General features: G+C 40.1%; 2 protein-coding genes across 2 annotated transcripts in view; both read left to right on the top strand.

Moving 5' to 3' along the window:
- The window catches only part of DMBT1 (deleted in malignant brain tumors 1), a 62,393-nt gene extending 52,981 nt beyond the window's left edge, over window positions 1–9,412 (top strand). The window contains 5 exon segments of the mRNA XM_042458483.1: window positions 1,379–1,737; window positions 5,047–5,355; window positions 7,356–7,379; window positions 7,494–7,612; window positions 9,407–9,412. Coding sequence (XP_042314417.1) covers window positions 1,379–1,737; window positions 5,047–5,355; window positions 7,356–7,379; window positions 7,494–7,612; window positions 9,407–9,412 — 817 coding nt within the window.
- A 1,375-nt stretch (window positions 9,413–10,787) lies between these two features.
- The window catches only part of LOC121925796 (deleted in malignant brain tumors 1 protein-like), a 6,316-nt gene continuing 4,607 nt past the window's right edge, over window positions 10,788–12,496 (top strand). Inside the window, exon 1 of the mRNA XM_042458374.1 lies at window positions 10,788–10,812. The gene's annotated coding sequence lies outside the window, so the exon portion shown is untranslated. The remainder of the gene's footprint in view (window positions 10,813–12,496) is intronic.

The following is a 12,496-nucleotide window of genomic DNA, read 5'->3' as shown; positions in this document are numbered from 1 at the left end:
CAGCCCCTTCACTTGAGAAGACATGTTACAAGACAAAAAAATTATATGTCTCCTCTTCAAACAGAATGCGAGTTGTATTTGCAAGTGATTCTAGTTTCAATGATAGAGGATTTTACGCAGTCTATCGTGAAGTTCCTCCAAAGACTATGGTCACAACAAGTAAGGACACTTCATTTCTTTGAATGCAATTCTTTGGCCTAATTCATGTACAGAGATGTATTGTTTTTGTACTGCCAATATGACTTTGATTTATGGCAATCTTATTTATGAGAGACATCCAAGATCCTCAGTCACCAGCAGACTTCTCAGCTCTTAAAAATTCAGAGCTGCAGCTTTCTTTATTTAAGTCAATCCATCTGTAATGTGATCTTTCTCTTTTTCTAACACCTTCCATGTTACCAAACTCTATACAGTGGTACCCCGGGATACGAATTACCCAGCTTACGAATTTTTCGGGATACGAAAAAATCCCATAGGGATTTATTGTTTCGGCTTACGAAGGTTTTTTCGGGTTACGAAAAAACCCCGGCGCTGTTTTAAATGGAAAGGCCGCCACCGGAGGGCAGCAGAGAGCTATTTTTTCCATTAGCGCCTATGGCAATTCGGCTTACGAAGGTTTTTCGGGTTACGAAATTAGCCGCGGAACGAATTAATTTCGTAACCCGAGGTACCACTGTAATCTCTTCCAATGAATCATATTACACCATGATGTGTCCAAAGTACAATAGCCTGAATTTAGTCATTTTAGTCACACTGAGATCCCAACTAAAGGTAAATGAGGACCTGTCGTGTTCTTTTATGATGGACAAAAAAATCTTAATAAAATCCAAAAGTCAGTTCACAGCTTTTTATTGCAATTTTTATACATGGTATTGTAGATAGGAAGTGCCGCATGAGCAAGGTATGTGTATGTATGACACACTTTCCCCCAGTTTTTGCTCCCAGCACCTCTTTTCATATTATCGAGTCTTTTTTCTTTATGCAATATTATACACATAACTATTTTCACATGTTGAGTGCTGATTTCAGTATCAGTTCTTTTGTTCATAAATTATACATATTTTGCTAATAAAGATACTTTTAATCAATAATGATGTGTTAAATTACATCATTTCAATGTTCAGTTCTGTTTTGATTGCAACGGAATTGTATTTTATACATTATTTCTACTAGTCTCACTTTTACTTTGCCTTTATTTTTCCCAAGATCCAACCTTGGATGTGAAAACTACTACTTTAACTGGTAAGTGACATTTCATCTTCATGTGCTTCTTTGTCTTCTTAATGTAATAATAACTCATACTTCTGGAAATCCAAGCATTGAAAAATAGATTTATTATTAGAGAACTGACCCTGATGTATAATTTGATCTGGGATAGGTTGGTTTACCAGTACCAACCAAATGTTTCTCTCTTGACTTTCTAAGATGGAGCATTGCAATTTGTCAATGGAAGAAACAGATGTGAGGGACGGATTGAAGTGTTTCACAATGGAAAGTGGGGGACAGTCTGTGATGATGAGTGGGACATGAACGACGCTCATGTTGCGTGCAGGCAGGCTGGATGTGGAAATGCAATTGCAGCAGTCGGAAAAGCTCAGTTTGGTTATGGCTCAGGCCCTATTTTTCTGGATGATATGACCTGCACTGGGAATGAACTTAACCTGGAACAGTGCTCTCACAGAGGCTGGGGAGTACACAATTGCATCCATAGAGAAGATGCTGGTGTTGTCTGCTCAGGTACTCTTGACTTACTACATGATAGATCCATTATTAATTTGATTTAAAGCTAGATTCTATACCCACTTACCTGAGAGTAAATTCCAGTGAAATCAGTTACATTTATTTCTGAGTAGATATTTATAAGTGTGTATTGTAAGGACATTATCATACAAGCCTCATTCTTGATGCAATCATGTTAATGGATAAAAATGCAAACATACCAGTTTGGAAGCATTTGTTATTGCACATCTTCACAATAACATGGCTGGGATTATTTCTGCCATTAATGGTCCCTTGTGTTCTCTTCTACATTCCTCCTTAACCCTGCCTTCCTGCCCTATGTCCTACCTAGCATGCCTTTGGGGTGTTTTAATTTTAATTAATTCAATTAATTTGTTAATTTTAATTAATTTTAATTAATTTTAATTTTAATTAATGCAATTCTGGAGCTGTGCTAATATGATTTAAGTTAAAAAGATAAGAAAATTATTATTATTTTTTTAAAAAAACCCAGCCTGTTTTGGAATAGTGAGGGGGAGTGGAAAGGGGTAGAGAGGAGTAGAAACTGGCACTCCATGATTACCAATATTGGAACTGCCATGGCAGCAATATTTCATACCTGAGAAATAAGGGGATAGCAGTGCAATTGTGAGCTTATTGATAAGTTTTCACTGTCAATGAAAAGGGATGCTCTAACTTTTTGAAGGTTTCTTCAAGACATATAAAGTAGAGAAACGCTTATTGATCCATTAGAGAAGACTCTAAATCTATGTAGGCCGTACCTTTATTAGGACCATCCAAAATGTCCCATCAGGGTGAGCAAATTTTTGATTTCACAGAATGTTTGGGCAAGTTGATCAATGTTAAGCAAAATGGTAGTGGGGAAGGGACAGAAAAGGCTGACTAGATGTTGGCGCCACAAAGTGCAGGCTTTGTGGCAAAGGATTAAAACAAAATCTCAAAGAGAAGCAAGAACTAGATTGACTGCAGTATTACTCTTCCTCCTTCTTGCTCAGTGCTTGAATCAGCTATGCCAGAAATCTATTTCCTGTTAAGAAGCATCTTCTGCTAAGCATTAAACCATTGTTTATACCATTTTCTTTATATTCTGTTTTTCTTCCTTCACTTTTCAAGGAATCGTCCAGAACACTCCTCCTCCAACAAGTAAGAAGCATCTCATCAACTTTATAATCAAGTCCTAAAAGTTGTGAATGTACAGTAAAATATATCTTTCAGCCAAGTTTTTATCAATGTTTAGACCATAAATGTGAATGTGATGCCTATAGTATGCTTGTTGTTGATTTGTATATAGAAAGGATTAGGAGCCTGTAATAACAATTGGCCTGGCACATGTTGGACTGTTGTTGGACTTCAGTGCTTATTGTCCCTCAACACAGGCTAAACTGTCTATGGCTGCTGGGAATTGCTATCTGGCAACATCTGGAGAACCACTCATTATTCGTCCTTTTACTGTCTTCATGGGAGGCAAAGACACCTTGACAGGCTTCTTTGTTGTAACACTTTTACTCAGTCCATGCTCTACAACTGTGTGGGTTACATGAGTGTCTCTCAAGCTATCGGGTGTGGGGGACCAGCAGTTTATGGATTTGTTTTACCAAAGGAGCAGTATCATATTTGTTTCCTTTGGATACGGTTGTTCCTTTCTTTCCTTGAAACTCTCCAAGGACTGGCAGCCAGTGGCTTTTTGAACAACACTGGTCCATGGACCACCACTATGGGATACATAATAAGGCACTGGGATACATAATAAAGCACTCCTGTTCATCAGGGAATGTGAAATTTCAGTGGGACTGCGAATGAATTTTGAAACATATACCCCTGGACCCACCACAGGCCATACTCCTACCCCAAATGTGGAATTTTCTGCCAAGTGAAGACTTAACTAAGTAGGCATTTGATGGTGATGTGGTTATGAAGAGTCTTTTGATGGAAAGGAGTGTTATATTTTTATCTTTAATGTTCTGTATTTGAGAATGATTTTACACTGTCTTCTTTTAACCTTGTTGTACTACTTCTTGGGACCCATGGAAGGAGAATGGCAGGATAGAAATGAAATGTAATGAGATGAAATTGTGTAAATCTGCATTTAAGTGGAAGTTACCAATTTTTCACTTCCAATTTTGAGCAACATGTGTGGACACCCCACAAAATACTTCTTTGCTTTAAAGCAAGGGTAGTCCCGAAGGCTTCCAGAAATGATGATTCTCCTTGTTTTGAAGCAAAAATCTGTTGATAATGGCTGGCGAGTGTCCAGGGATAGTCCTGAAGCTTCACAAGTGGTTAGGGAAGTCTGCGTGGGTCGTGTGTTACCTGCTCCTGCTATTGTCCCTGTGGAGAGTTTGAACAATTCTGACAATTTCTTACCATTGGACCTGGTAGCTGGATCTTTGGGAAGTTGGGAGTGAAAAAAAATCCCCTTTTCTGCAGAGTAAGGAAACTGAATATTCTAGAGAAGACTTGTGTAATATAGATCCAAATTGGCTATTAAATCCATTGAATGGGTACTCATGCTTTCAATGCCAACTCTTTCTGTGATAAATGGAACAGCTTCTCTAGACAAAATTGTTTAGTTTGATTGCAGTGGAATTATTTTCCCCATGATAATTCTCAATCTTTCTTCTTTCTTTCCAAGGACCACCTTTTCACTTCAAAACTACTTCTTCAGCTGGTAAGGAACAGTTCAGATTCTTCAATATACAGTATATGATACTAAAACTTAGTACAAAGGCTTTGTAGAACGGATTTCTCATGGAGTTATTAGCCCCCAAAGTTCCAGGGGCTGGTGCCTGGTTTAAGGGGATTAAACTACCCTCTGGACCTTCTTCTATGCTTTCCTCTACCCATGACACAATTCTTGAAGTTAATCATCTAGTGTCTCTCCCCTGAGTGCTGGGCTGAGAGCCAAGTCCCCACTCAACAACTGGTCTTCAGTAAGCTTGATCAGCTGGGCAGCAGGAAGGGTGGACTGTAGCACTCAGTGAAATGCTAAAAAGAAAAGTGATGGTTGGAGAGGCTGCAGCTGTCACCATTTTCATTATTCAGGATGTCTCTGGATCCTATATCTAAGAATAGTACCCAGAGGCATTATGGGGCAATAAAGATGGCAGCTGTTTTGCCCAAGACATATTTTATGAATGTCAGGGTCCAACTTAAATAACTTTATAATATGAGGATGATAGTTCCTGTGACTCATGCTCCCCAAAAGTTTCTCCACCATACCACATGTTGATGTTAGGGCTGTGTATAAACTGTGATGTGCCAGTGCCAACCAATGCTTTTTTTTTTTGTTTTTGTTTTTCTAAGAAGGGGTTGTGAAACTAGTCAATGGAAGCAACAGGTGTGAAGGACGACTGGAAGTATTTTACAGAGGAAGATGGGGGGCGGTCTGTGATGATGAATGGGACATGAATGAGGCACGAGTTGTTTGCCAGCAGCTTGGATGTGGAGAAGCTGTCTCAGCACCAGGAAATGCTCAATTTGGAGAGGGTCCAGGCATAATTTGGATGGATGATGTATCCTGCAGAGGAGATGAGTCCAGCATACATCAGTGCTCCCATAGAGGTTGGGGAATACATAACTGTCTCCGCAGTGAACATGCTGGTGTCATCTGTGCAGGTATTCTTTGACTAATGAATTATAAATCCATTTGACATTAATGCACTTAGAATGTAGCATAGCTGTGTGCCAGAAGTGGGTGGAGAGGCAGGGAGAGAATGAAAAAATTGCTTCCCAAGTAGGAATTCTATTACAGGAATGAAATTTTCCTTCCGTCCCCAAGCACTGCAGAGAGAAAGACACTGTAAATAATTCATACCTACAAATCAGATATTTGTTATGAGGCGGTGCAGACCAGCCATTAAGGCTGGCCTGTGGCTGGAGTCGGGGTGTGGCGTCCATATGACATATGCCCCAGCTCCACCCCCATTATGGCATGACACCATGTGCTGCTACACATGGTGCACAGCATCACAGCGCTCATCTGGCACTGCATTTACACAACACAGTACCAAAGGAGCACCATAAAACTGCAGCTCCATGGCTATTATGCTCTTTCCAGGGTGCAAAAAGGAGCTACCTTTTGTGGCTCCTTTCTGCGACCTGGAAAGGCCAGGGTGGGGCCACGGCATGCAGTTGCTGCAGCCCTGATCCAGCACAGCTGGAGGCCTCCCTTTAGGAGAATCTGCACAACCTCAATGTTTGCATTCCCATGGTCACTTTGCCTGCCCCTTTCCCTTGGATGTATTTAGCAATATTTCAAAGAGTTGAACTGAAGTTTTAAGTTACTGCAATGCTAGAAATCTGGAAACTTAATGAAAACTTATTAGGGGGCAGAATACTTACTTGGGGAAGCAGTGGCCTCATTTGCCTCCCCCACCAGCTACACCCCTGGTGTTATAGGGGAAATAACCTTATTTCATGAGCTATTTAGCAAACTCTCTATGCATGACACAAATTGTGAGGATATTCCAGCCATTCCTCTTTCTCATGCAATATCTAGTCCTTGATGTCTAGCCATATTGCCTTAGATGCTTCTGCAAAAAACCACACAACACCAATTTGGAAGAAAGGCCACAACTTTATTAGGAAGCCATTGGTATGGGTTGGCCCAAAGCATAAGGTCAGGATCTGCGAACTCAAACAACCCGATGTTGTCTGATTAACCAACCTGGCACCCACCAGGCGCTTGGGATGACCTAGGGGCTAAGGAACACAAATTGACCGCACACCATGCCATGCGTTCACATATTCACTAAGCCCCTAGTCACCGGGAGGCGCACCCGCGTTATGGCCCCCGCAATGGCCATACGCCTGCCCAATTCGCCCCCGGGTACCTAGTGACTCCCAGACCAGAGCACCACGGCCCTGGTACCTACACCGTGCCGATCCTGGCCTATGCTGCCGCCCAAAGTTGTGACAAAAAACCCACAAGACAGCGGTGGGTGGGCGGGGGGAAGCTACTCCAGTCTTCCTCCCTTCCTATTTGGCTCCGCTCCGTGCGAAGCCAAGCGCCGACTGAGGGGACAGGGCCGACAACGCGGCCTTATAAAGGCATAGGCCCCGCCCCCTCCAACGTGCAGTGCGGGGCTCCTCCCCCAGGGCAGCCCAACCAATTAGCTGCCCTGGAGGACCGGAAGCCCCACACCACAAAGTCCGGCTCCCAGAGCGTCGCGGGGCGGAAGGGCCGCCCCTTCCGCCCCGCGCACCGAAAGGGAGCCGGGCAAGCCCCAGAGCATTCTGGGGCTTGTAGTTTTTTGTCGATTCTTCGGCAAAAAGGCCTGCCCCGCAGCGGGGCAGCCTGTATTTAGCCTGCTAAGGATGAAAACAAAATTCCATTGTAACTAAGCAGAATTTGAATAAAACTCCGTATTGATCTTCCCCTTTTTATAAACCATTGCAATGCAAAAACTAATTATGATAGTCATAGAGAAGCCCAGTTTCTTAAAAAGAATAAGGAGCATCTTCTGGTAGATTTTAAATAGTATCAATTCCAACAGTGGTATTTATAGCAGTTGCAGTGGAAACTGGACAGCATAATTTTGGTTTCATTCAAAGTATATTTACTGTACTCTTCTATTTAATTTCCTTTTTTCCCCCTTCCCTTCTTCCTTCCCAAGAAACGCCTCAAGAAACTCCAGCAGGTAAGAAATGTCTTTTCTTCCACATGTCATGTCCCTAAATCCTAAAATACTCTTGTGTTTTCTAATGGCTTGATTTATCAGTACTGACCAATGTTTCTCCTTTGTTTCTCTAAGAAGGAGCACTGCAGCTTGTCAATGGAAGAAACAGATGCGAGGGGCGGCTTGAGATTTTTCACAATGGAAAGTGGGGGACTGTCTGTGATGATGAATGGGACATCAATAATGCCCATGTTGTATGCAGGCAGCTTGGATGTGGATATGCTCTCTCAGCAGTAGGAAAAGCTCATTTTGGCCAGGGATCAGGTCTCATTTTTCTGGATGATTTATCCTGTCCTAGGAATGCACTCAGCTTGGAACAGTGCTCTCATAGAGGCTGGGGAATCCACAATTGTAACCACAGAGAAGATGCTGGAGTCATCTGCTCAGGTATTCCTGGATTACCAATTATTAATGTGTCTCCTTCTTTGGAGGTTTTTAAGCAGAGCCTGGATAGTCATCTGTTGGGAGAGCTTTGATTGTGCATTTCTGTATGACAGAGAGTTGGACTGGATGGTCCTTGTGGTCTCTTCCACCTCTAGGATTCTATAAGGTCCAATCAGAGCTGTGCAGAATGTAGGTCAGGATCTACTGGTAAATCTCCAAGTGACTTGTGGTAAGTTTCCAAGAGTTTCTGAATCCCAGTCATTTGAAGAATCTCTGGCATAACTGACCTTGATCTAATCTGGCCTTGTCTTTCTCACCTGCTAAATGTGAGTATCAGCTGGTTGGCTTTAACTAGGTTTTTGTGCAGCTCTGCTATCCAGTTTTATAGCTTGGTATAATAAATCATGTAAAATCTGAGGGTTAGATTCTTACTTGTACATGCAAGCTTAGCAGGGCAGAAGAAGTGGTTCAATAGATCCTGCCTTGGCCATTGCTTTGCATCTGTCACCACCAGACAGACACATGGCCACTGGCTGTACTGCTTATAAGATTCTGGTAGTTACAATCCAAAAAGTAACTTTTTCAAGCTAATAACTTCCTCCACTCCCTTGACCATGTCTGATTCTGCGCATGTCTAGATTCTGGTAAGAGACAAAGTAGATGGCACAAGCTGTAAGTCTGTCCACCTCTAGCCTAAGTGACTGATTTAAAAGCAGAAATTGTTTTAAAGGGCGATGTGAATCCTTTTTTAATGCTAGCATGTTGACATCAATATTTTCAATAGTTTTGTTTTGTTTTGAAAATGATCTGATGTGGGCTGTTTGAGATTCCAGAGGTGCATCTGTGCATCTGGCGCAGTGGCTAAATGCCTGTACTGCAGCCACAAGGTTTGCGAGTTCAAGACCAGCAAAAGGGCCCAAGCTCGACTCAGGCTTGCATCCTTCCGAGGTCGCTAAAATGAGTACCCAGACTGTTGGGGGCAAATTAGCTTACTTGCTGTTCACCGCTATGATCTTTGGAATAGCGGTATATAAATAAAACAAATTATTATTATTATTATTATTATTATTTGTTCTAAGTCAAATTGCCCTTCAATGGCCTATGACTGTAGTACCTTAACAAATGCCTTCAGTTGCACTATTACCTTAATAATAGGTGAACAGTAGCAGTAGGACATATAATTACCCATGAAAATAGTTGACTTTACTGTTCATTGATTTTAATACTGAAATTCTTATCCAATAAGGCAGCTTACAGAAACAATAAGAGATAATTTAAATATCATAAAAGCAAAACTTCTGGAAGAAAGACATCTAACTACTGTACAAGTGTAAGAGTTAAACAGAAATGGATCATATATTTTCCTAAAAGTTTACAAAATGAGGAACTGATAGATGTAACTGGGCAGCTTATTCCAGAATTGGAAGACCACTTGGGTCATGAGATGAATAAAGCACATGCACTACGTGTAATAGTTCCCAAACTGATTTCCAGACAACTACATTTACAGTGTGTGATAATCGTATTGCAAGATTTATTCCACTGTTAACAGTGAGTAATTCCATTTATTATTATTTTTCTTCTCATTTCATGTCTTTCTCCAGGTGTGACCATAGTGGCCACTACTGCAGGTAATTAATGTTTTTTGTGAAATACAAATAATACATACATATATTCCATTATTGATTCAGTAATATTGCCCTTTTTAACTAAATACAGTTGGCCCTCTGTACCTACAGATTCTGCATCCATGGATTCAACCATACAAGCTTGGAAATATTACCCCCTAGGGGGAAAAAACCCTCCAAAGCAAACCTTGATTTTGCCATTTTATACAGTATAAGGAACACCATTTTACTACCCCAGTATATATAATGGGACTTGAACATCTATGCATTTTGGTATCCACAGGGGGATCTGGAACCAACCCCCAATGGATACCTCTCTCTCTCTCTCTCTCTCTATATATATATATATATATATATCTCACTGTATATTTATTAGTCCATTTTAAATAAACCTAGATTAGCTAATAAATAAAAATACTGACTCAAATTAGGTATTATGATAAAAATGTGACTGCCACTTAAACCACAGTTTTTTACTCTCCCTGTACTCTCCCACTGTATAATGAAGTTTACCTATGTCCTAAAATCATGAGGTTCTGTCTTCTTCTGTCTTCACCCTGTAACATTGATGACTGTTACTAGTATGAAAGAAGGAAGGAAATATGGGGCATATTAATGTGCAGACGTAGGAAAGCAATACCATGGCGTGGAAAGAGCAAGTGGACAAAAAGGCTGCCGTTTGGCCTTTTTCAGGAGCTATTATAAAATATATTTACTATAACTGTGGGACTGAAACAATTAGATCTTTATAGATGGTTTATGTGTTTTATCAATACCACAATTATAGTAAATATGTTTTTGTCTATTTTATAATAGTCCCTGAAGCAGGTAAATTGGTGTTATGTCTGAAAAGCATTGGGCTTTTTAAGAAATAAAAGCTTTTGGACCATCACCCAGCACATGGGACTTTGTCTCCTTCCATTCTTTTACTGTGAATATGTGATTTCCAGTTTTTAGATCTGTTCCTGCCTGGTATATTGCTCAGCAACAGTGCCAGTCTTCAGATACCATGGGCCCTTTCATTTGAAGAATTATAATATTATGACATCCTATGCTATCCTGGATCAGAGTCCTGGATCAGAATTCACCTCATAAACGGCAAATCTTGGATTCAATAAGCTCATGCCAGCCAAAGGAGAATCATAATGTTACAATTCAGAAGTGGGAAAGAGTCCCAGGTGTGATATTTTCCAACTCTTAGCTCCTTGAAGTGCATGGGTTACTTGAGTGTTTGTCATGTGGCAGAACCATTTAGAGAGCATTCCAGAAATATACTGTAGTGCAACCTTCATAAAACAATGTATTTAACAGATACCCTTTAAATTATGTCTTCTATTACCTTTCTTTCATAGCTCCTGTGGATAATACAACTGCAGATCCTGGTAATTTTTTGTTTTGTTTTTCAAATTATATACTATAGAACAATTGTTTTCGACTATCACATGGGTCTTTGGAATCCCATAATGATGTCTGCACTATTACCGTTCTTTTTTCATAAGATCCTTCTTTTCAAAAGGCTATCCATTCAAAACCCTATTACTATGAATGTTTATAGAATCCAACCTCAGTTTTACTAAAACCAAATTGCAACCAATAGACAGGAACTCAACAAGTTTGTGTTTACTCACTGCTTCTTAAAACCATGATGACCTATGGGGCAAGTTATATTTTTCTTATTATTGACAGAAATTATACTGTCAAGAATGCTGCAGCTATGGATGAGTAAACTGGGCTAAGTGAATCTGTTAGTTTTAGTTTTCCGGCCCTGAAAAGACAGTTCCATCTCATGCATGCTTGTAAATTTAAAAAAAAAATGAAATTCACATAGAAATTCATGTGGATTTTTGTAGATATTTTCCCTAATCTACATATTTTATATGCACAAGTTTTTGTCTAATGTATGTATTTTGTATGCACTTCTGCCATATATGCATTTTACAACCATTTTTTTCACAGATAATTTCTGCAGTATTATAATTTCTGCCCCTTGTGCATTTCATAGCTGAACACTTGCCTTTTGTGCACACTTTTCTTCAACAGACACATTTTGAGTGTACATTGCTCTAATTTAGGAGTTTATCAGACGAGGGAAATTGGAAGTATAATCCAATGGCAATCTGAACACAATCATGGGGTTTAATGTTATTTCATGATAGACTGCCACACACAAATTCGGGCAATGGCATGCTATTTTCAGGCAATGGAAAGCCAGTTCGAATGCAATGCACATTCACGTCATTGTGCTAAACTAGCGACTTTAAGTGAATGCATTCTGACCCCACTTTCTTTTCATTCGAATTTAAGAGAAATTCCTCCCGTTTGATAAACTCCATAGTGGCTCCCAAACTTTGATCTCCTAGATGTTTGAGACTTCAGCTCCCAGAATTCCTGACTGTTGGCCAGGCTGGCTAGGACTTCTGGGAGTTGAAGTCTAAAACACCTGGATGACCAAAGTTTGAGGAGTGCTGCTAGGTGTGCATATGTATCTTTGTGCATATTTTAAGTGCAAATTATCAATAGACAGCTATGTTCCCATTGGGATATTGATTTGGAGAATGCAGATTTGGTAAGTTCATATCAATATGCAGACCCAAGAAAATTCACTCCAAAACCTAATAGTAAGAAGCTTCTACATATTCTTGTTTTAATTCTATCTGCTTGGTAGCTGCTTCTTTCCTTTCCTATAGAAAAAAGCATGGAAAGCCCTGAAAGTTCTGCTTTTAGTGTGCAAACATTTAGATTCCAAGATCCAGGGTGCATTTACAGTATACAAATAATGCAGTTTGAAGCCATTTTAATTGATGTAGCTCCATCCTATGTAATCCTGGGATTTATAATTTAACAAGTTCTTTTAGCCTTCTCTGCCAAAGAGTGTTGGTGCCTCACAAAACAAAAAGTCCCAGGAGCCATGGCAGTTAAAGTGGCATCAAACTGCATTACTTCTACAGTATAGATGCACCCTTAGGGTACACAATGAAACCAAACCATGTCACAATGATCCAGTAAATACTAACAATTGAAAAAATATACTGTACACAATGAAAACAAGACAGTATGGTCTGCACT

Source organism: Sceloporus undulatus, chromosome 3 (genome assembly GCF_019175285.1).
Source record: "Sceloporus undulatus isolate JIND9_A2432 ecotype Alabama chromosome 3, SceUnd_v1.1, whole genome shotgun sequence".
NCBI lineage: Eukaryota > Metazoa > Chordata > Lepidosauria > Squamata > Phrynosomatidae > Sceloporus > Sceloporus undulatus.
Note: the sequence above shows the minus strand (reverse complement) of the source record. Positions and strands in the feature narration are given on the sequence as shown.